Source organism: Bufo gargarizans, chromosome 5 (genome assembly GCF_014858855.1).
Source record: "Bufo gargarizans isolate SCDJY-AF-19 chromosome 5, ASM1485885v1, whole genome shotgun sequence".
In the NCBI taxonomy this organism is placed as follows: domain Eukaryota; kingdom Metazoa; phylum Chordata; class Amphibia; order Anura; family Bufonidae; genus Bufo; species Bufo gargarizans.
The window spans coordinates 189,348,415-189,373,846 of record NC_058084.1 but is presented as its reverse complement, the minus strand read 5'-3'; the positions used below and the strand labels follow the sequence as shown (position 1 = coordinate 189,373,846).

Genomic DNA, 25,432 nt, shown 5'->3' with positions numbered 1-25,432 from the left:
GTGAGCATTTGGCCCCTAAGTTACAGATTGAACTAAATGGACCTGTGATTTTTATTTTCAACCTTATAGACTATTGGGGTCATTTATTAAACTGGTGTAAAGTAGAACTGGCATAGCAACAAATCAAATTCCACTTTCATTTTTGACAGCTCTTTTGGAAAATGAAAGGTGGAATCTGATTGGTTTCTATGGGCAAATAAGTTTCCAGTTCTACTTTACACCAGTTTGATAAATGACCCCATATGTACTGTGACTTTATAAGGTTTGCACCCCTGCTTAGACTGATGTAGACAGCCTGAACCATCTGGGCATCCTTGGACCCTGACATTTTGGAGGTTTAGACAGTTTTGGTAAAGCTTCCCACCATTGTATAGCCTAATCTTCACAATTTTTCTTGCAGGTGATATTCTCAATTCCTTGTCAAATGTGTCCGGACGCAAACATCCCTCAACGGTCCAGGCTAAACAGCTGAAAATGTGCCTTCCTAATATGGCGATAATACTTCATCTTGTAACGTCCCAGGTTCAGTATTATTTTTTATACTTTTGAAGTCTCCATTACAGGGATGAGTAAAAGCACAAACTTGAAAGGTTTTGTTACATGTCAACTGAACTGTTTAGTTGTTGAAACCCCTACCCATCTCGAAAATGGACTGGTGTTAGGTCCAGGTCATCCATCGAGCAGGAGAATGTGTTTGAAGCTACTCGCTACTGAAACTAATAAGTATTTTGGAAACCATTGAATTAGAGAACTCCTTTTGACATTTCATAAAACACTTGAAAACATGTGAAAATCAAAAGCTTCCAATACCCCGCCTGTCTATGAACACCTGTTTATTAAAAAAAAACATAGATAATAAGCGTGATTCAAGGAAATCCTGGAAATATTTAAAATAAAATGAATATTGGCTGTTATTTTTTACAGTATTTTTGCTACTGTAGAAACATGTCAATGCATGCACAAAAAGACATTGAGGGCATTTCTCAAAGACTTGTGCCGCTGGAGGAAGCTCTTTGATGAGGTACAGGCCTCTTCATAAATTATATAGAACTAAAAAGAATATATGGATTTAATGTGTAGTAATTAACATGATCAAACATAATTCATGATTAATATATAGCATTTTATTAGTAATCAAAGTACAGACATGATTGAGACAACACAATTGATTGAAAACACTTAAAATTCATACGGTACGGAAGGTGCACCAGGTAATTAGCGGCACCCTTATTATTAGATTATTTTCAGGTATACGTGAGGTTTGCTATTGGTAGGTCTTGATGACAATCACGTATACGCCTGTGCTCCCTACATACTATTGGCTTATGGGTAGTCATGTGCTTGAGGTAGATTGAAAAATATTTCCCTGCTGGCCCTATATATGCTTCCCATAGCCACACCTCTAGTCACTCCCCCTTGAGGAAGTAGACCGCGAAACGTGCGTCGGAGTGTGGATTGGTGGTCTCTTGGTGAGGAGAGATCTTTGCTGGTCAGTATATTGCACCTTTTATACTGATAACTTGGTGTTTGCATTGTTTTGTAGTATCTTGGTATATTGTTTCCTCTGCACTTGCTCAGATTTTTTATTAGTCTAAATATATTAGCATGGTCACTAATTATATTAGGTATACAATTTTTGCATGTACCATCATTGTACTTTTCCTGACCAGTCTCTGCACTTGCACTTTATTGGACTCCCTTACCTCCGTACCACCATTCCTATGAATTTTAAGTGTTTTTAATTAATTGTGTTGTGTCAATCATGTCTGTACTTTGATTACTAATAACATGTTATATATTAATCATGAATTGTGTTTGTTCATGTTAATTACTACACAGTAAATCCATATATTCTTGTTGGTTCTTTGTGTTGTCACGTATATGGGTTAAATATCATTATATGGGGAAGTATTTTTGGTGTTTCTCGTCATAAATTAGGCACATCCTCTGCCAGTCTGTGCGCCTAGATCAAAATCCACACCAGCCAGGGGCCAGGAAAATGGTTAAATGATAGTGAATGCCTACCCCTTCATATGCAACTGTCCACTGCGGTAAAAATGTCATCCGCTGATCCGTGACATAACCACTCGGAATGCTAAACTGAAAATTTTGCCCAGCTGGACAACTCTGTTTTTAGTGGCCATCTCAAACAAGTTTCACTTTAGTTTTGTGTGTGTGATTCTTCTACAACCACAGTGCTCATAAAAACGATTACCTACTTATTACATGTTTCAACAAACCCTTTACATTTTCAAAAATAATTTGTTCTTTTATTATCATTGGCTAACTATCGGCTTTGTTTTATCCATACACTTTATAGTAACATAGTATATAAGGCCGAAAAAAGACTCAGGCTATGAGCTGTGCGCTACGATTGGCCAGCGCTGCAGCAAGGGACAACCCTAATATAAAAACTCCGCCCAGTACAACAGAGGGGAGCTGCAGACACCGGAGCCTATACCGGGTGAGCGGAGCGGCGCCCAGACATACTAGTAAGTGCAGGGGGACCCCTGGGCGCCGCTCTGCCCACTGATATAGTTAGTTTTTAGTTTTTAAACTAGTGAAAGGTCCTCTTTAAGGAGGAAATCAGGCCATCAGAATAACTCCCTGGATCAATGACCCCTCTCTAGTAACTATAGTCTGTAATATCATTACACTCCAGAAATTCCTCTAAGCCCCTTTTGAATTCACCATCACCACCTTTTCAGGCAGAGAGTTCCATAGTCTCACTGCTCTTACTGTAAAGAATCCTCTTCTATGTTTGTGTACAAACCATCTTTACTCCAGACGCAGAGGATGTCCCCTCGTCCTGGGGATAAATAGATGATGGGAGAGATCTCTGTACTGTCCCCTGATATATTTATACATATTAATTAGATCTCCCCTCAGTCTTCTTTTTTCTAAAGTGAATAACCCTAATGTTGATAATCTTTCAGGGTACTGTAGTTGCCCCATTCCAGTTATTACTTTAGTTGCCCTCCTCTGAACACTCTCCAGCTCTTCTATGTCTGCCTTGTTCACAGGAGCCCAGAACTGTACACAGTACTCCATGTGTGGTCTGACTAGTGATTTGTAAAGTGGTAGGACTATGTTCTCATCACGGGCATCTATGCCCCTTTTGATGCAACCCATTATCTTATTGGCCTTGGCAGCAGCTGCCTGACACAGTTTTTTACAGCTTAGTTTGCTGTGCACTAAAATTCCTAGGTCCTTTTCCATGTCAGTGTTACCCAGTGTTGTACCATTTAGTATGTACAGGTGACTTGCATTATTCCTTCCGATGTGCATAATCTTACATTTGTCAGTGTTAAACCACATCTTCCACTTTTTTGCCCAACCATCTAATCTATCCAGATCTATCTGTAGCAGTATACTGTCCTCTTCAGTGTTAATTACTTTACACAGCTTAGTGTCATCTGCAAAAATTGATATTTTACTGTGCAAGCCTTCTACAAGATCATTAATAAATATATCGAAGAGAATAGGGCCCAATACTGACCCCTGAGGTACCCCACTAGTGACAGTGACCCAATCTGAGTGTGTACCATTATTAACCACCCTCTGCTTTCTATCACTAAGGCATATTGTTATCCACATGGAGACATTTTCTCCCAGTCCGAGCATTCTCATTTTATATACTTACTTTTCATGCGGTACAGTGTCAAATGCATTGGAGAAGTCCAGATATACGACATCCATTGATTCGCTGCTGTCAAGTCTAGAACTTATCTCCTCATAGAAACTGATTAAATTAGTTTGACATGACCGATCCCTCATGAAGCCATGCTGATATGGCGTTATTTGCTTATTTTTATTGAGGTACTCCAAGATAGCATCTCTTAAAAAAACTTCATACAGTTTAGGCTACTTTCACACTGGCGTTTCAGGGTCCGCCGTGAGATCCGTTTCAAGGCTCTCACAAGCGGCTCCAAACGGATCAGTTTAGCCCTAATGCTTTCTGAATGTATGCGGATCCATTCAGAATGCATCAGTTTGGCTCTGTTCCACCTCCATTCCGCTCTAGAGGCAGACACCAAAACGCTGCTTGCAGCGTTTTGGTGTCCGCCTGGCAGTGCGGAGCCGAACGGATCCGTCCTGACTTACAATGTAAGTCAATGGGGACGGATCCGTTTACATTGACACAATATTGGTGCAATTGTAAACGGATCCGTCCCCCATTGACTTTCAATGTAACGTCAGGAGTCCCTATTAATATACCATTGGATCGGAGTTTTCTCTAATCCGATGGTATATTTTAACTTGAGGCGTCCCCATCACCATGGGAACGCCTCTATGTTAGAATATACCATCGGATTTGAGTTAGATCGTGGAAACTCTGATCCGACAGTATATTCTAACACAGAGGCGTTCCCATAGTGATGGGGACGTTACAAGTTAGAATATACTAAGAACTGTGTACATAACTGCCCCCTGCTGCCTGGCACCACCCGATCTCTTACAGGGGGCTGTGATCCGCACAATTAACCCCTCAGGTGCCGCTGTCTGTGGCCGGCCAGCGCTTTTCCTACTGGTAAGTGACAGGTCTGTGCGGCGCATTGCACAGACCTGTCACTTACCAGTAGGATGAGCGCCGGACGGCCACAGACAGCGCAGGTAAGTATAAGCTAAGTAACCATGGCAGCCAGGACTGCAGTAGCGTCCTGGCTGCCATGGTAACCGATCGGAGCCTCAGCGATTAAACTGGGACTCCGATCGGAAATGCCTCTCCGCTGCCACCAATGATGGGGGGAAGTGGGGGGTTGTTGGCCTGGGGCCACTGCCACCAATGCTTTTAATATTGGGGAGGGAGGGAGGGGGGGCGCACTGGCCACCAATGCTTTTAATACTGGGGAGGGAGGGCCGCACTGGCCACCAACGCTTTTAATACTGGGGAGCGAGGGAGGGGGGGGCGTACTGGCCACCAATGCTTTTAATACTGGGGAGCTAGGGAGGGAGGGGGGGACCGCACTGGCCACCAATGCTTTAAATACTAGGGAGGGAGGGCCGCACTGGCCACCAATGCTTTTAATATTAGGGAGGGGGGGACGCCTCTGTGTTAGAATATAATGTCGTATCTGAGTTTTCACGATCATAAAAACTCAGATCTGAAAAAGCTGTTATGCAGATGGCTCCACCGTTTGCATTTATAGGTGCGGATCCGTCTGTGCAGATACCAGACGGATCCTCACCTAGCGCAACTGTGAAAGTAGCCTTACCCACGACAGATGTTAAACTTACCGGCCTATAGTTTCTGGGCTCAGTTTTTGGACCCTTTTTGAATATTGGCACCATATTTGCTATGCACCAATCCTGTGGAACACTCCCTGTCAGTATAGAGTACTTAAATATTAGAAATAAGGGTCTGGCTATGACATTAGTTAATTATCTTAGGATACGGGGGTGTATGCCATCCGGTCCTGGTGATTTGTCTATTTTAATCTTTTTAAGACGCCACTGTACTTCTTCCTGGGTCAGACAGGGCACTTTTAATGGGGAATTAACTTTTACATTCTGCATTTCATCTGACAGTTTATTTTCCTCAGTGAATACAGTGGAGAAAAAAATGTTTAATAGCTTTGCTTTCTCCTCATCACTCTCTGCAACTCCCCCCTCGTTATTCTGTAGAGGGCCGACACCTTCAGATTTATACTTTTTACCATTTATATAATTGAACATTTTAGGTTTAGTTTTGCTCTCTTTGACAATTAATCTCTCGGTCTCTAGTTTGGCTGCTTTTATTTGTTTTTTACATATTCTATTTTTTTCCTTATACTTTTTCAGTGCTTCCTCGCCACCCTCCTGTTTTAGTGATTTAAATGCTTTTTTTTGTTGTCATTTATTGCTTTCTTTACAGTTCTATTTATCCACATTGGTTTCTTCTTGTTCCTTAACCTTTTATTCCCATAAAGTATGTACCTCTCACAATTAGATTTTAGGATGCTTTTAAAAATATCCCATTTCGTGGCTGTATTTTTATTTTTGAGGACTTTGTCCCAGTTAGTTATGCCTATGGCCTCTCTTAGTTGGCTAAATTTAGCTTTTCTGAAGTTTGCCCCGATGCGCCCCCTTGCCCTGCGCTAGATCGCGCAGGGCACGGGTTATTTTGTTTTAAATAATACACTGCTGGGCGGAAGCTTCCACCTGGCAGTATGTCCGGTGACGCAGTTTTACTGGCTAGGGCAGTGCTAAATCCCGCCCATCGGTGCCGGTGATGTCACCGGGCTTCCTGGCAGCCCCATGGATAGCCCGGTTTGTCACCGGAACTCCTAAAATGCGTTTGCCCTGCGCGATTTAGCGCAGGGCAAAGGAGAGCATCGCAGCATGAACTGCTCCGATGCTCAAGTTAGGGGGGCTGCCTAGGTGAAAATGGAGGTATGTCCGGGTTCAGCTCTGAACCTGGACAACTCCTCCATTAAGGAAGCTCCACCTGCCTCTAACTTTGTCATTGGTTCTGATATGGACCATGACCGCTGGATCTTTTCCAGCCCCTCCCAGTAATCTGTCAACCCTATTTGCGATGTGTCGAACTCTAGCGCCAGGAAGACAGCACACTGTTCGGCGATCACGGTCTTTGTGACAGATCGCCCTATCTGTACCACTAATAATGGAGTCTCCCACTACCAGCACCTGTCTGGCCTGCCTTGCTCTCCTGGTCCCCTGCTTACTGGAGCTGACATTCTCCTGACTGGCAGAGGAATTGTCTGGCTGCAACAGTGCTCTCCCTGAACTGACATCACCCTCATCTGCCAACCATGCAAACTTGTTGGTGTGCCCTTTATTAATACCTATTTTTTTTTTTTAACAGGTATTTCGTCCCCAGGTGATCACTGATGAATTTATCTACAACTATGGCTCATTGCTAGTAAGTTAGCTTGTTATTATGTGACTATATACAATTGTGGATACATTATATTCCCTTTGGGCCACTTAGTGAAAAAACAAATGCAATTTCCATTTTTATACCTTATTCCAGCCTTAATTACATAACCCATGGGAGGCCAGCTTTTATCCACACACTGCTTTATTCCAGTATTTCAGTTTGGAATCTTCGCCTGTTTTAATTTGCTTTTTAGTATGCACTTGATATTTTATTATTAAAGGGGTTGTCTGAGTTAAAATGTTATTATAGAAATCTGCAGTGAGACTGGTAAAATAATAAAATATCTTACCTCATCTTCACCAGCCCCTCCGATCCTGCGCTGCTGCGCCTTCCTCTTCCTTGGGCTGCAGCCAATCACATATCACGCTGTGGTTGCTGCAGTGGCGTCTCATATACTGCTGCAGCCAGTCTCGGACCTCAGCAGTCTCTGGCCATACACCCCCCTGAGGCCACTGACTCTGACACCTTGAAACTGTAGATGGTGCAGGCCAGGGAAGAGAAAGAAACAACAGCGATGGATTGGAGGGGCTAGTGAAGATGAGGTAAGTTATTAGTTTACTATAATTATACAGTTATTCTTTTTTTTTCTGTATTTTATTAGTATAATCCAATCCGCCTTACATAGTACATAAGGCCGAAAAAAGACATTTGTCCATCCAGTTCGGCCTGTCATCCTGCAAGTTGATCCAGAGGAAGGCAAAAAAAAAACTGTGAGGTAGAAGCCAATTTTCCTCACTTTAGGGGAATAAAAAATTCCTTCCCGACTCCAATCTGGCAATCAGACTAACTCCCTGGATCAACGACCCCTCTCTAGTAGCTATAGCCTGTAATATTATTACACTTCAGAAATACATCCAGGCCCCTCTTGAATTCCTTTATTGTACTCACCATCACCACCTCCTCAGGCAGAGAGTTCCATAGTCTCACTGCTCTTACAGTAAAGAATCCTCTTCTATGTTTGTGTACAAACCTTCTTTCCTCCAGACGCAGAGGATGTCCCCTCGTCACAGTCCTGGGGATAAACAGATGATGGGATAGATCTCTGTACTGACCCCTGATATATTTATACATATTAATTAGATCTCCCCTCAGTCGTCTTTTTTCTAAAGTGAATAACCCTAATGTTAATAATCTTTCAGGGTAATGTAGTTGCCCCATTCCAGTTATTACTTTAGTTGCCCTCCTCTGGACCTTCTCCATACTCTTTAGCCTTTATTTGCTGCTTTAATTGGTTATGCAGTATATGTGCAAGAAATGGGAGCCAACGTATATAAGATAGGGGTTTCAAATACATCCTCACCCTCTTAATTCTCCCTTATTAAGGTATTGTCAGGAATTTACCTGCCCCCTGTAACATACTTACACGTTCCCATTGGGAGGAATGGCCATATCATGTGACACCTGCATATAGGCAGGAAAAGTGAAGGTCATTTTGTATCTAACGTTTCCTTCCAGCTGTTTTGGCAATTCCTGCCCATTGAAATACATTGGCGATTTCCTGTTATAATTAATTGTGTATTTTTTAGCACCCTAACCTGGATAGCACTGATTATTCTTGCCCATGTCTTTTATGAGCTTCATTAGTGACGATATTTCAATGCAGACTGTTACAGTTAAGGCAACATTTTACTATCCCTTTTAATTCTCTATACAAAATTTCAACATTGAAAAACGCTAAGCCATTTTTATGGTTTAATTTAAACAAAACGTGTGTATATACAGTAAAAACAAATCTGTATTGTTAGAAAAACAGAAATATATGGTGTCTGTTGATGACCGGTGAAGAATCAACATAAACTATATTATCATAAATTAATGATCCGGCTCCTGTAGAGCATTTAAGTATTCTAGTTCTAATGTGTGGACTTTAATTGCAGCATTGATGTGTTTATCGTGGCCTTTGATGTGTGATACTCTGTGTGTTACGACCACGATCAGCCTGGGGAACGCGGTCCATGTGCAGGCCGCATCTTCCAGGCCAACTGCATGCAATACGCCAGTCCTGCAGGGTGAGCGATTGTGAGGTCACAGGAGACAGTTAACAGACAGAAGGTTGCTATTGGTACTCACAGTTTTTAATATACCCTGGGCAGGCGTACAGCAGTGATGGAGAGGCTGGCACATAAATCCTCTGGGGCACTCTCTGGGTATAGTGACCAGGCCGGGTGGTAGGTGAGGTTCCCTGGGTGTTGTAGGTTTAGTGTGCCGGTGGCAAGATCCCTTATAGTTCGTGACGCCAGTGCCGGTAACGTTGGCACATCGATTTTTTTGTAGGAATAATTGAGGTACACACAGTTGTAGTGAACCAGAACTCCTTTTTACTGAACAGTTCAACTATATACAGGCTTCAGTTAGTTCTATATGCAGGGTCTTGGTAACAGGCAGGCTTCACATAAATGGCAGGCAAAGTCTTTGCAAGATACTCAGAGGGAATAACACTCACAGATCAGGCTGTACTTTCTTCAGATCCTGTCTGGCTTTCTCCAAGGCCCGTATGCCTAATAGCTGGCTTTATCCTTGGGTAGGGTCTCCTTCCTCTGGTATAAATCGTCTTGCTGTAAATATCCTTCTACCCTTCAGCTTTCTACTTGGCTGGATAAAATTGGCTCTGCTCTGTACTTTACAAGATGCTAGATATCTTCAGGAGGCAACTTCTTCCCCTGGATGTAAGCTAGGAACCTTGGCTATCTAGCTGCATATTAGAAGCTGATCTTCAGCTGCTCTCTAGCTAAAGTGCACACTGGCTTCTAACTACACACTCTCTCCAACCCTCACTGAACTGGACCTGTCTATATATACTAGGGGGTTCCCTAGCTCCCTCTACTGCCTATGAGGAGGAATTACACCCCTAACAGGCCTGGTACACAGGAGATAACATGTCAATACACATTATAATGCAATACAAATACCATGACCATGTTCCACAAAAGGTGGGGAACAACGTGACTAGGGCTGCAACGATTAATCGATGTAATCGATTATATTCGATAACTGGATTCGTTGTCGACGAATCCAGTTATCAAATAATCGCCGATTCGTTGCTATGCGGGCGGGCGGGCGGTCGCTGCATCTTTATTTTACCTTTTTACAATGACGCTCCTGTAACAGCCAGGCAGAGCGGACGGCGGCGTAACGTCACTCACTCACGTGACACGCCTGCTCCGCCTCCTTCATTCATGAGGTGGGCGGAGCAGGTGCGTCACGTGAGTGAGTGACGTTACGCCGCCGTCCGCTCTGCCTGGCTGTTACAGGAGCGTCATTGTAAAAAGGTAAAATAAAGATGCAGACGTGATTAGTCCGACTTATAAGCATCGGGGCCGGGGCTGTTATGGGGAGGGGGGGAGGATCTGTCTATGGCACTGCTATGGGGAGGGGGGTCTGTGTATAGCACTGCTATGGGGAGGGGGGAGGATCTGTCTATGGCACTGCTATGGGGAGGGGGGTCTGTGTATAGCACTGCTATGGGGAGGAGGGGGGGTCTGTGTATGGCACTGCTATGGGGAGGAGGGGGGGTCTGTGTATGGCACTGCTATGGGAAGGGGGATCTGTGCACTGTTATGAGGAAAGGGATCTGTGCACTGTTATGCCCATAACAGTGCACATATCCCCCTCTCCATAACAGCGCCACCCACAGATCCCCCTCTCCATAACTGCGCCACCCACAGATCCCTCTCCATAACAGCGCCATCCACAGATCCCCCTCTCCATAACTGCGCCGTCCACAGATCCCCTTCTCCATAACTACGCCGTCCACAGATCCCCCTCTCCATAACTGCGCCGCCCACAGATCCCCCTCTCCATAACTGCGCCGCCCACAGATCCCCCTCTCCATAACTGCGCCACCCACAGATCCCCCTCTCCATAACTACGCCGTCCACAGATCCCCCTCTCCATAACTGCGCCGCCCACAGATCCCCCTCTCCATAACTGCGCCACCCACAGATCCCCCTCTCCATAACTGCGCCATCCACAGATCCCCCTCTCCATAACTGTGCCGCCCACAGATCCCCCTCTCCATAACTGTGCCGCCCACAGATCCCCCTCTCCATAACTGCGCCGCCCACAGATCCCCCTCTCCATAACTACGCCGCCCACAGATCCCCCTCTCCATAACTGCGCCACCCACAGATCCCCCTCTCCATAACTGCGCCACCCACAGATCCCCCTCTCCATAACTGCGCCACCCACAGATCCCCCTCTCCATAACTATGCCACCCACAGATCCCCCTCTCCATAACTACGCCACCCACAGATCCCCCTCTCCATAACTACGCCACCCACAGATCCCCCTCTCCATAACTGCGCCGTCCACAGATCCCCCATAATAGTGTCGTCCACAGATCCCCCATAAGTGTCGTCCACAGATCCCCCATAATAGTGTCGTCCACAGATCCCCCATAATAGTGTCGTCCACAATTTGTTTTAATATGGCCTTTGAACATATTTTTTCAAGTAAGATCATATAAACCTCTCTGTTTTGTAATTTTGTCGTTTTTGCCGATTAATCGATTAATCGTAGAAATTAATCGGCAACTAATCGATTATTCAAATAATCGTTAGCTGCAGCCCTAAACGTGACCCAATTGACCCTTGAGTAGTGCCCACAGTTACGTAGTGGGACACTACATGCACAGTAATATATGATACAGCCAGTCTCTTAACTGATCTGTATGTACACATGATGAGGTGAGTACACGATCCCGTGGTTAGATAAAGACTGGTTGTATCATACATTACTATTATACAGTCAGTGCCATCCACAGTACCCCCATGTGCCATTCATTGCCCCCAAGTGCCATCCAATGATCCGAATGTGCCTCTGTGGCTGATCACTTTGTTGTGTACACAACGCTTACTTCATTCTGTGCATGAGTCAGTACACACTTCACATAGAAGCCTGTACACTCAGAAGACGGCCGCCGGTCCCGGCGCATGCGCAGTAGCATGCAGCCGTCAGGAGGCAGTGACTTCAGAGGTGAGGCACCGTCTCCTGCTTTAGAGAGGAAGGAAAGAAACGGTGAGACACTGGAAGAGCTGAAAAGGCTGCAGGAGTGGTCCGTGACTGTGAAGAGGATTGTGGGAACGCCTGTGCGGCGGAGGGTAAGTATTAGTATAATAACCTTTTCTCCACAGGTGATTTCCATGAAGAAATTTCAAGATAGAGCCAGAGAACCCCTTTAATATATATATATTTTTTTTTTTTACATACCATACTGTACCTATAAAAAAGCTGAAAATTAGCAAGTTATAGACAACAAACTTTATGTAATGATGAGGCGCTAAGAATAACCAGTGTGTCATACTTAGCATCAGCTTCATGCTCAATGTGTTATTCTGTCACTTAGAGAAACTAGTTATTGCTTAGAAACAGAATGGTGTTGTGATCAGTTGACTCCTTTTCTCTGTAATATACAGATATTTTGTCAGTAATATACAAGGGAATATAAGAAGCATGGGATGAGGTCTACCTTTTCCTTATTTCAGCAATTCAATGGTAGTTTGTGTCTAATATGTGATGGAAATCTGTGAGTAGCACTCTGTGCAGTTTTTGGGCGCACTTCAGAGTAACTTTGTTGACTTGTCCGCTTGTAGATGAAAGGGGTTGTCCGGGCTTTTAATATTTATGACCTACCCTCAGTGCGCATGTGCCATCTCCTGTTTCTGTTCCTGCTCGCTGCTGCTTTGCCATAGACAGCAGCGGTTAGCAGGAAGAGAGAATGGAGAGGGCGCGTGCACACTGCGCGCACTGTCTCCTCATACAGCTGATCGGACCTCCGTCGATCTGATAATGATGACTTATCCTGAGGATAGGAACGGCACTTACTGGATGCAATATCTTTTCTTTATTGGTCACATAAGAACAGTTGTGACGCGCTTCGGCTCGTAAGATGAGCCTTTCTCAAACAGACAATACACAGTTAGACACAAATATTCAAATAGCCCGCTAACTGCAGGATGTGACATCAGGTTGCCTTGGAGATCGTATGAACAAAGCATCGGAAGCAGAAGCCTGTGATAAGCGTAGGTAAATGAATAGTACCAACATAAAATGTTATTTATAAACAAAATTAATAATAGAAAAGGAGGAAAAAAGGAGAAAAAAAGCGAGCTATACTCTCTGTAACCACATGAACCGTCCATCACGTTTTCTATAAAAACAAAAGAAAAAAAAAGGACCACAAATAATCACAAAAGATCAATTGTGTGTGCGAGGTGAACTATACATCAAAGGAAGCTATTTAGATCATAGTCCCGATTTAACCCCTTTGGTTCCAGGGTCTGCAGTCTATGGATCCAAAAAGCTCTTTTCTTGAGGGATTTAACCCTATCACCCCCCTCTCCGTGGACAAGGTATTTGTTCTATGTTCTGAAAGGGCAGTTGTGAGATGTTATGCCGGCATTTGTAAAAGTGATAAGGTATGGGAAGTAACAGATTATTTTTTCTTGTGGTCTATTTGTGTTTACAAAATCGATCCTTGATTCTGGTAGACGTCTCACCGACAAAGTACGCACAGGCATTTCAAGATGTATATAACAAAATTACTGTTGCATGTGAAAAAAACATTAATGAAAAATCTCTCCCCTGTGTGTGGCTGGGTAAAATACCCCTAATCACACTCAAACAATGTATACATTGGAGACAAGGAAATGTGCCCTTTCTTGGTGTGGACAGTGTCATCTGCCTTGCAATCATTTTGTCACTACCTATATCGGCTTTGACTAGCATGTCGCAAATATTTTTGGATTTCTTGTAGCATATCATAGGTGGATGTTGAAACTCGTCAATGTCTGGATAAGCTTTGGTCATAATATTCCAGTGCTTATTTATGATAGTTTTACATTTGTTCATCCAAGTGTGATATTTAACTGCAAGTGTTAAAAAAGGGCTTATCCTTTAGTCCTACTGGACATGTGGACACTTTTGAACTTGAAATTGACTGTTTTTCCGTAACGTCCGCCTTAAAGCACACTTTTCCACCAGTGATAAAATGTTAACAGGCATTGAATGATAGCAGATTAACGTTGCAACAATTTAAGGATCAAAATCAAATTTCAGCCTCCTAAGACATATCATCCGGTGGAAACTTTTGTGTCACTGGTGCAACACAATATATCTTATGCTCTACATGGCTATAAAGATGCCAAAATGTACACATCGCACAATCTTACACGTCCAGAGAAGGACGCTCTGGAAAATTTATTGCAAGATGATATTTTGATCTTTCAACCTGCTGACAAGGGTGGCGCCCTTGTAGTGATGGACAAGGGAGATTTTACGGGAGATTGTACAACAATTGTCTGATAGTGATACTTAACAACGTCTTGCACATGATCCGGTACATTCTATTAAAGACAAAATATATAAAATTGTACATAAGTTTACAAGTAATAACACTATTGACACTAAGTTGGTAGATTTCCTAATTAATCAATATCCGATAACAAGAGTTTTCTACACACTCCCCAAGGTACACAATTCCCTTACCCATCCTCCAGGACGTCCAATAGTTGCATTAACTGATTCTATATTGTCACCTCCAGCTATTGTTTTAGAGAAGGTTCTTACACCACTGACAAAAAATACACCGTCTTACCTTCTTGACACCAATCACTTCCTCAGGAAGATACAGGATCTGGAGATGAGAGAGGATGATAGATTAGTTGCATTTATGTAGCTTATATACCTCTATCGAACACTACAAGGGAACACGGGCAGTGGAGTGCATGCTGGCATCTTCCACTTACAATGAGAGAGAAAAATATTTTTTTCTGCGCCTCCTGCAAAAGAATTATTTCTTATATCAGGATACGTTTTACCAGCAATGACGGGGGACTGCAATGGGTTCGAATGCCGCACCGCCATACACAAATTGTTACATGTCTTGGTTTGAAAAAGAATACATTTACAATATATTTTTTTTCAAATAAAACATTATATTTTTTTGGTGTCGACGACATTTTTTGCGTGTGGCATGGCGACATTCAGTTTGTTTTTCCAAATACTTTAATTCCATTTGGCAAGAGTTGCAATTTACGATTCATTGGGACACTTCAAAAATGAATTTCCTGGATACATGGGTGATTAAGAATGAGAAGGGTCAGATGCACACTGATTTATACGGCAAAGATACTGACAGGAATAGCATGCTGCACTTTACTAGCAACCACCTATCTGCAGTAAAAAGATACCTACCATATTCTCAACTACAGAGAGTCCGCAGAATAGTTTTTGATACTAATACTAGGAAGACCCGTGTGGGAGAAATGATGAATAAATTTGAGAGACAAGGATATCCCAGATCTTTGTTAAATGCAGAGAGGGATAAAATTAACCCTGATACACCAACGCGCACTCAAAAGAAATCACAGATTCCATTTGTAGTTAAATATCACCCTTGGATGAACATATGTAAAACTATCATAAACAAACACTAGAATATTATGACCAAAGCTTATCCAGACATTGATGAGTTTCAACATCCACCTATGATATGCTACAAGAAATCCAAAAATATTTGCGACGTGCTAGTCAAAGCCGATATAGGTAGTGACAAAATGATGGCAAGGCAGATGACACTGTCCACACCGAGAAAGGGCACATTTCCTTGTCTCCAATGTATACATTGTTTGAGTGTGATTAGGGGTATTTTACCCAGCCACACACAGGGGAGAGATTTTGCATTAATGTTTTTTCACATGCAACAGTAATTTTGTTATATACATCTTGAAATGCCTGTGCGTACTTTGTCGGTGAGACTTCTACCAGAATGAAGGATCAATTTTGTAAACCCAAATCGACCATAAGAAAAAATAATCTGTTACTTCCCATACCTTATGATTTTTACAAATGCCGGCATAACATCTCGCAACTGCGCTTTCAGATCATAGAACAAATAACCTGGAACCGAAGGGGTTAATTCGGGACTATGATCTAAATAGCTTCCTTTGATGTATAGTTCACCTCGCACACACATTTGATCTTTTGTGATTAATTGTGGTCCTTTTTTTTCTTTTGTTTTTATTGAAAACGTGATAGACGATTCATGGGGTTACAGAGAGTATACCTAGTGCTAACCGTATATACGCTTCACCTGAAAGTTGGCTTCCTTTTCTATTATTAATTTTGTTATAAATAACATTTTATGTTGGTACCATTCATTTACCTACGCTCATCGCGGGCTTCTGCTTCCAAAGCTTTGTTTATACAATCTTCAAGGCAACCTGACGTCACATCCTGCAGTTAGCGGGCTATTTGAATCTTTGTGTCTTACTGTGTATTGTCGGTTTGAGAAAGGCTCATCTTACGAGCCGAAGCGCGTCACAACTGTTCTTAATGTGACCAATAAAGAAAAGATATTGCATCCAGTAAGTGCTGGTCTTATCTTGCATAAACGTACATAAACGTGCACGTGTACCGCGCCACCGAGAATACGGAGTTCTGACTGTACTTTATTTGGAAATATTATCCTGAGGATAGGTCATTAATATTAAAAGCCCAGTCAACCTCTTTAATATTTGGATGTACAATTGTGTAACATAACTGAGAGCCTGTGAAGTTTGGTAGAATTCATTTTATCATTTAACTGTGTGGCTGCCTTTCTTAAGTAAAGCCAGCCGGAAGTCTCTGGGTAGTAGGCCCCAGTTAAGCAGGATATGTTCATCTGCCCTAAAAAACACTACATGTAGAAGCACACTACTCCATGTGCAAAGACGCATGGAAGAACCTGGCACATGGATTATTGCTTTATTGCTATACTTACTACACGGGGCATTAGCTGCTTCAATTTGGACTGTGCACTCCTGCCCATCTGTCCAAGGCTTTTAATTAGAGCATTATAGTTGGATTCCTCATTGCCCTTAATGTTGTAGGCCTTGGCCCGGGATAGACAAGTCTAATAGTGTAGGTTCCCATCTGTAGAAGCCACTTTCCCGTTGTTGGATGGGCCCGACACAATTTTATAAAAAATGTGCAAAAAGAGCTTCAGATTTTTACGTATAGTAAGTAGAGATGAGCGAATTGAAGTTGACGAAGTGGAATTCGATCCGAATTTCAGGAAAAATTAGTTTGCACCGAATTTCCTTACGCTTCGTGGTAATGAATCACATTTTTTTCCTAAAATGGCTGCTGCACGTGCAAGGACATAGAGCAAGGAACTCTGGGAAGGCGGGATCACCCATAATGCCATGCATGCAGCCAATCAGCAGCCAGCCCCGTGATGTCACAACCCTATAAATCGCCTCTGCCAACTTGGATTCTGCCATTTTCCAGTGTACTTAGTGTAGGGAGAGACGTCAGCAGGTGGTAGGGACAGTGCTAGAAAAACGTAATTGTGCTAAAAAAAAAAAAAAAGATTTACAAGTTAAGTGAAAGGTGTAGGGAGAGGATAGGGAGGAATCATTCCACAGCATATATGTAGAACAGGGTTTAGTAGGGGAGGTTACAGCCTGGGTAGCAGGAACATTGGCTTGTATTAGTGGGAAAAAGGGCTTGTGTGGTGAAGTGCGAAAATTACAGCCCTTTTTGTCATGTATTAGTGGCAAAAGGAAAATATATTTGCCGTTCAGCGGTGCAGTTATATGTTCTAAAGCCCTTTTTGCCATATGTTAGTGGCAAATGTAAAATATATTTGTCATTCAGCAGTGCATTTATATGTTCTAAAGCCCTTTTTGTCATGTATTAGTGGCAAAAGAAAAATATATTTGCCGTTTGGTCTAAAGCCCTTTTTGTCATGTATTAGTGGCAAAATAAAAATATATTTGCCGTTCAGCGGTGCAGTTATATGGTCTAAAACCCCTTTTTGGTATGTATTAGTGGGGAAAAGGGGCTTATTAGCCATTGTGTTGAAGTGAGAAAATTACAGCCCTTTTTGGTGTGTATTAGTGGCAAAAGAAAAATATATTTGCCGTTTGTTCTAAAGCCTTTTTTGTCATGTATTAGTGGCAAAAGAAAAATATATTTGCCATTCAGCAGTGCAGTTATATGGTCTAAAGTCCTTTTTGGCATGTATTAGTGGGGAAAAAGAAAAAGGGCTTATTAGCCATTGTGTTGAAGTGAGAAAATTACAGCCCTTTTTGGTGTGTATTAGTGGCAAAAGAAAAATATATTTGCCGTTTGTTCTAAAGCCTCTTTTGTCATGTATTAGTGGCAAAAGAAAAATATATTTGCCATTCAGCAGTGCAGTTATATGGTCTAAAGTCCTTTTTGGCATGTATTAGTGGGGAAAAAGAAAAAGGGCTTATTAGCCATTGTGTTGAAGTGAGAAAATTAAAGCCCTTTTTGGTGTATATTAGTGGCAAAAGAAAAATATATTTGCCGTTCAGCTATATGTTCTAAAGCCCTTTTTGGCATGTATTAGTGGGGAAAAAGAAAATGGGCTTATTAGGCATTATGTTGAAGTGAGAAAATTACAGCCCTTGTTGGTGTGTATTAGTGGCAAAAAATAAATAAATTGCCTTTCAGCTGTGAAGTTCCATTGTACTACAGCCATTTTCAGGGTGTATTAATAGGATAGATACATACATCCTATTAGTCGTTTTGCAGTGAATTGTGATTTGTTATATAATTTTTTTTGGGGTGTATTAATAGGAAAAAGAATACGGTAAAATTGATGGGTGATTGTAGACTTGCTTCTGTATGAACCAAATTATGTCGATTAGCCATTCATTGGTGATATTTTCTCGTGAAACAGCCTTTGGCTCCATTCAGATGTCCGTACCGTGTTTTGCGGATCCGCAGATCCGCAAAACACGGACTGCGGCAATGTGAGTTCCGCATTTTGCGGACCGCACATCGCTGGCACTAATAGAATATGCCTATTTTTTTTTTTCGGGAACAGAATTGCGGAGCCGGAAGTGCGAGTCCGCAATTCCGTATCCAGGCAGCACATCGTGCTGCCCCATAGAAATGAATGGGTCCGCAATTCCGTTCCGCAAAATGTTGAACGAAATTGCGGACGTGTGAATGGACCCTTTATTGGGAAAATTTGATGGGTGATTGTATACCTTCTATATGACCTGAATTACGTTGATTAGCCATTCACTGGTGAAATTTGTTTGTAATACAGCTATTTATAGGAAGATTCGTCGGTAGCTGTAAGTATGGTCATATATGTCCTTTTATGGTCCACTGGGTAAATGTGGTTCCTGCCCAGCCACACCAGCAACTTGGCCAGGTGATGCCGCGTCCGCCTCCACGTTCTCACTCCTTTGGTCCTGCAACAATGTCCACCTCTACCTCCTCATCCTTCACCGTGTCCTCAGCCTCCACTGCAGGGACATTTCAAAGTGCTCCTCCAGCATACCACATGTGCAGGGCACGGCGGTGTCACGCTGTTCTACACCTCGTTTGCCTGGGTGAATGGAGTCACACAAGGGAGAAACAGCTCTGTGTTATTCATCAAGAAATCGAATCCTGGCTTTCTCTGCGACGACTCAACCATGGTGACTGACAACGGGAAGAACATTGTGTCGGCGCTGCGTCAAGGAGGGCTGATCCACACGCCCTGCATGACATACGTGTTCAGTCTGTTTGTCAAGCGGTTCTTGAAGTCTTTCACCCATCTGCAAGACATCCTAAAACTTTGCATGCACTTCAGCCACTCGTACACCGCACATGGACTTTACAGTTCTGGGCTCCTGTAAACAAGGCAGACATAGCAGAGCTGGAGAAGGTCCAGAGGAGGGCAACTAAAGTAATAACTGGAATGGGACAACTACAGTACCCTGAAAGATTATCAAAATTAGGGCTATTCACTTTAGAAAAAAGACGACTGAGAGGAGATCTAAGTAATATGTATAAATACATCAGTACAGAGATCTATCCCATTATCTATTTATCCCCAGGACTGTGACTGTGATGAGGGGACATCCTCTGCGTCTGGAGGAAAGAAGGTTTGTACACAAACAGACGAGGATTCTTTACGGTAAGAGCAGTGAGACTATGGAACTCTCTGCCTGAAGAGGTGGTGATGGTGAGTACAATAACGGAATTCAAGAGGGGCCTGGATGTATTTCTGGAGCGTAATAATATTACAAGCTATAGCTACTAGAGAGGGGTCATTGATCCAGGGAGTTATTCTGATTGGAGTCGGGAAGGAATTTTTTATTCCCCTAACGTGAGGAAAATTGGCTTCTACCAGGCTGATATGCAATGTCTCCACCTATTGGAATTCCCCCTTCATATTTTGGACCGACTATACTAACAGAGAAAGGCCACACACGATTTCTTGATGGTCCAAGCTGACAGAATTACTCCCCTGTGTAACTTTGATGTCAGCCAGTGGCAGCTCATGCGTGACACCTGCTGTTTGCTCAGGCCTTTTGAGGAGACCAGGTTATTTCTCATTCGCCAGGACTACGGGATGAACAACGTCATTCCATTACATGTCCTGGAACAGATGCTGGTAAATCTGGCTGATCAGGGGACTGGAGACATGGTGCCTAGAAAGATGGCGGCAGAGTTTGATACATTTGTCTGTCAAGATCTCTGTTTACAGTTAGTGAACGGGAACATCATTTATTGCAAGGCAATGCAAACACCCACCGATGGGGTGTTAACCCCCAGAAGTAGGTCATCGTCACGAAGGAGCAACCATTTTCACAGCTTGAGGTATCCTCCCGGAAGCTTGACCTCTGCACGACGGTCTGCATTGCGAAGCTTGTCTAAAAGAAAAATCCTGCAGTGCACCCCTATGGAGGAAAGTCTTGATCCGGCACAGGCTGCTTTGCTCCTTCAAAAACAATGGATTCTGTACAGCGTGACACCGATGTATAATTTCTCATACGCCAGACTGAAAGAGTATTCCAAGCACCTGTCTTCCCACATAGCTGCCGAGAAGCAGAAGTGTCTTGATATTGAAGTGGGCTCAGAGCTGAACCTAAAAGCAAAATTTTCCTAGCGTTCTGCCATGGGTGTGGGGGCTTAATTTTGGATATGATTTATAGGACAGTTTGCTGTGGGCATAGGGGTGGACAGTTTGGCATGAGTATAGGTATAAAAGTGTAAATAAATAATATATAGATTATATAGAGGTGGGCGCTAGACGTGAGCGCGCTTTGAAACTGATGCAGGGCTATGTAATTAACCTAGGGACATCGTACAGGAGCGAGTGCTCAATCCTGGACTTATTGAAGGTTATATATACCAAACAAATGTTTGACACATTCAAAAACTATGAGAACAATTTGAAAAATGAACTGTTTCACCAACTAGATGTTCTGTTCCTAAAAATATACGTATGCGAAAACCTGGCCCTTCTTTGATTAAGGATTGCTATGCCTCCCACTTTCCCCGAGGACCCAGTTTTCAAATATGAATGGAATGACTATCTTGACCAATGCGCTGCCGGCATGATCAGGATAGTCATGAGTAAACGGGAATCCCTAACATAGACCTACACACAAGAAATAGAGGAAGATATAAATAAACTAAAATACTACTCTAAGCACCCTGATTTCTATACTATAAATAACAACTTCACAAATAGAAACTACCAACTAGAATTAGAAATCATCGCCAACAAATCCAAAAAACTAGAAAGACAGGAGGAAAGATAAGAACACACAACACCAACTACGGACACCAACAATATGAGAGAAACAGGGAACACAAACCAGAAGCTCACAAATTAATTCCATTATAACCATACTACAAAAATACAAAAAAGACAACCCACCCAAACAGAACTCCCACCATTCCACCCAAGCGTCAACTGAACACGATAAACATACTACCAATAATCCTCAGCAAAACACTCCATCACATCAACCACCTTCTGTCTTTTCCATCACATCTTCTAAAAGACCTTTATTCACTATAGCCCCAATGACATCAGAAAACATAAATGATCTTCCCACTGACCAATTTCTAGAAAAAAAAATTAACCCTCCGCAACAAATATTTGCAAACCAAAAAATGATGCACAGAGGACACGCCCCTTCATAAAAACTCTATTGAGGACATGCCCCCAAAATAGCCACATCTTCCACTCAGCCTGAGGACAAATTGACCACCCCCTCCGAGGTCTGGCCAATCTTAGATTGCTCCACCAGCTACCTGGATCCCACAGAAGTTATTCCAGCAGAACATCTTACTCTACATTTAACATCTCCACCAAATTCCCCTCCCTTACGGCCCAGCAGCCCGTCCACTGCAAACATCCCTCCCTACATCATTGATCAATTAACATCGGACACCAGTTCTGCCTTATCACCTGCCTCAACATCAACCAGAGTTATTATAGACAGCACAGGGCCTTCTAGCAGCATACGCATTCCTTTTTTATGTCAGGCTGTCAAAAACAGGGATCTACACCCAAACCCGTCACTGACAACAGTAAAATACAAACAAATAACAGAATTCTACAGACCCACGCCAGGGAAAAGAAAACCAGAACAAGAGGTAAAAGAGGAGGGACCAAAAAGAATAAAGCTTACCTAACGAAACCCCAACAAGAACACCCACCCACCCCACAGTCCACAGTAAAAAAAAAATCAATCTCTCACAATACAAACTTTCAGCCTATGAAACCAGTCTCTTACAGAAAGACCTGTCTTGGAAAACACTCACCATAAAAAGACACTTTGAAATCAAAAACATAAAACAACCAAACAAAGACATTACAGAAACCATAATTCCAGACCCCAACTACTCACCCAACAAACACCTAGACATCAGACCAAAATCAAACTTCTTCCCCCTCCATAGCCAAGGTCACATTCTACCCACTTTTTTTGATCTAGTACTGTCCGAAATCAAACAATTAGCCATTGGCACCAACAAGCTCAATTATAAAAGAATGATGAACAAAAGGGAATGACTAGCCCTAAAGAAACTAAAAAAGAATAGCCAGATCATGATACGCCCCGCCGATAAATGTGGCAGTATAGTCAAACAGAATAAACAATTGCGTATTCTCAGTGACATAGTATATTAAGAAAAAATTGACATAAACCCATTCCCAAAGATAACAAAAAACCTTAACACACTACTCAAAAAGGTATTCGACCAGAAATATATAAATAAAAAAAGATAAAAACTTCCTCACACCCAAAACCCCCTGCACAGCATATTTCTACCACTTACCAAAAATATACAAAAATACTCAGAATCCCTCAGGGCGACTGATCATCTCAAATACCAACTGCACAACCAGCAACCTAGATCTGTTTCTGCAGCCATACGTAAAACAACTCCTAAGTTATCTCCACGACTCCAGTCAGCTCATCCGCGAGCTGGAAATTATTAACTGGCAACCTGAATACGCCCTACTCACACTAGATGTCACAGCCCTTTATTCGAACATCGAACATGAATTAGTGACCCAATGCATGAAAAACACACTGCTCAAAAGATACAACACTAAGTACAGAACAAATCGAGTTCCTCATTGAGGGCCTCAACTTCATATAAAAAAACAATTCTTTCATATGCAATGATAACAACATACCATCAGTGCAAAGGTAGCGCCTTCCATTGCATACCTATTCATGGTGGAACTTGAAGAAATCAAAATCTAGAATCATATGCAATACAAAAACAATATAGTATACTTCAGAAGAAACATAGATGACATTCTCATCACTTGGAAGGAAGAAGAAAACACCGCCATAGACTTCTGCCAAACCCTCAATTCTACCAACTGGGGTATCGCCTTCACTCCAAACTATAACAAGTCCACCATCGAATTCCTGGATATCGTAATTACCAATACAAATGACAAACTAACCACTAAAATATATTTCAAACAGTCGACACTAACAGCTACATACATTTCTCCACCTTCCACCCCAAAACATGGTTAAAAAACATCCCATACAGCCAGTATAAAAGGATCCGTAGAAACTGCAGACTTCAAAGAATAGGCAAAAACCTTAGAAAGGAGATTCACAGAGAAAAGATACCCAAAAAAACTCATACAGAATGCGTATAGAAAAAGTCTTAAAATAACAGATAGCTTGTTTGGAAAATACAATACAAATCTAATCACCCAATACAGTACATCCAACCAAGAATTTCTAAATATATAACAAAAACACTGGCATATCCTGCTTCAAGACCCCTATCTGAAAAATCATCTCCCAACGAAACCAAAAATCACCTATAGGTGGGTACTAACAATCAAAAACCTTCTAGCCCCCAGTAGACCAAAACCACAAGGAAAGAAAACAGACCATAACGACACAAAATGACAAACCAGGCATTTATAAATGTAGATCAACCCAGTGCCTTTGCTGCCAAACCATTTTCATCCAATACTAATGAAACCACTTTCCAAATTAAACATCACCTCACATGCCAGTCATCATATGTCATCTATCTCATCGAATGTACTTGCGGCCTACAATACGTCGGCCGCACCATCCAACCATTACACTGCAGATTGAGTCAAAATAGACATAATATGCAGAAACTCTATTCTAAACACAGCGCCTCAAGACATTGCGCCAACACCCCAGATAAAGAAAAACATCCGATTACAATAACTCCGATAGACCTTATCCCATACAGCCCCTACAGTAGGCTAAACCTTCTCCAAAAATGTGAAATCTACTGTATATACCAACTAAATACACTTAGTGCCAGAAGTTTTAAATGAAATCCAAGAACTAATCATATGATGGACCTAGCTCTCTGCTCTAAATAACGCATCAAAAACAACCATCCACCAGAGCAACACATTTGGGGGTTCAAGTACCCAATATTGAAAACACCCCCTACTGCATCACCATTCTCGATGTATAACCTTCAATAAGTCCAGGACTGAGCACTCTCTCCTGTACGGTGTCCCTAGGTTAATTTCATAGCCCTGCATCAGTTTCAAAGCGCGCTCACCATCTAGCGCCCACCTCTGTATAATCTATATATTATATATTTACACTCATCCCAAACTGTCCACCCCTATGCCCACAGCAAACTGTCCTATAAAACATTTCCAAAATTGAACCCCCACACCCGCGGCACAGAGCTCTCCTCAGTAAAGTAGAGATTCTGCCCCGTCACATCCAGCAGAACACGTTCCTCTGCAGTCACCTTCGTCCCGAACATGCGGGCGCCACCCACTCCCAGACCTGTGTGATCCTGGGCATACAAAGGGGGCGCTCCCCTGTGATCGGGGCACGCAGAGGGAACTCTCCCCTGCGATCGAGACATACAGACGCTTCATGCCGCCGCTGGACTACAGTAATACACTATACGAGTGTATTACTGTAGTCCAGTGGCGGCATGAAGTGCACGGCGTCATAGCAACCAATGACGCCGTGCGCTCCTGCTCTCAGTAGGATGCCAGGCCGTGTTACCACGGACCACTCTCGGCCGCAGAACACGGCCGTGTGCATTCGGCCTTAGGGTAGTAAAACTAGTATATTTTAATAGAAAACAAGCAGACTGATGTGATGATGTTAAAAGCTCTGTCACTAAAATCCAGGTGACAGAATCCCTTTAAACCATGTATTGTGATGTACTGTAACAGCAGATTGTCCTGATGAAGAGGGATATTCTACCCTCGAAACGCATAGACTATCCTGCAAATAAAACTACCTATTCACCCTATT

At 42.6% G+C, this 25,432-nt stretch overlaps 1 protein-coding gene across 5 annotated transcripts in view; it reads left to right on the top strand.

The window, feature by feature from the left end:
- ULK4 (unc-51 like kinase 4) overlaps positions 1–25,432 on the top strand; it is a 708,846-nt gene that overhangs the window by 237,591 nt on the left and 445,823 nt on the right. For all 5 annotated transcript variants that reach the window (XM_044293413.1, XM_044293414.1, XM_044293410.1 and 2 more), the window contains exons 24-25: positions 401–522; positions 6,806–6,862. In XM_044293413.1, coding sequence (XP_044149348.1) covers positions 401–522; positions 6,806–6,862 — 179 coding nt within the window. The remainder of the gene's footprint in view (positions 1–400; positions 523–6,805; positions 6,863–25,432) is intronic.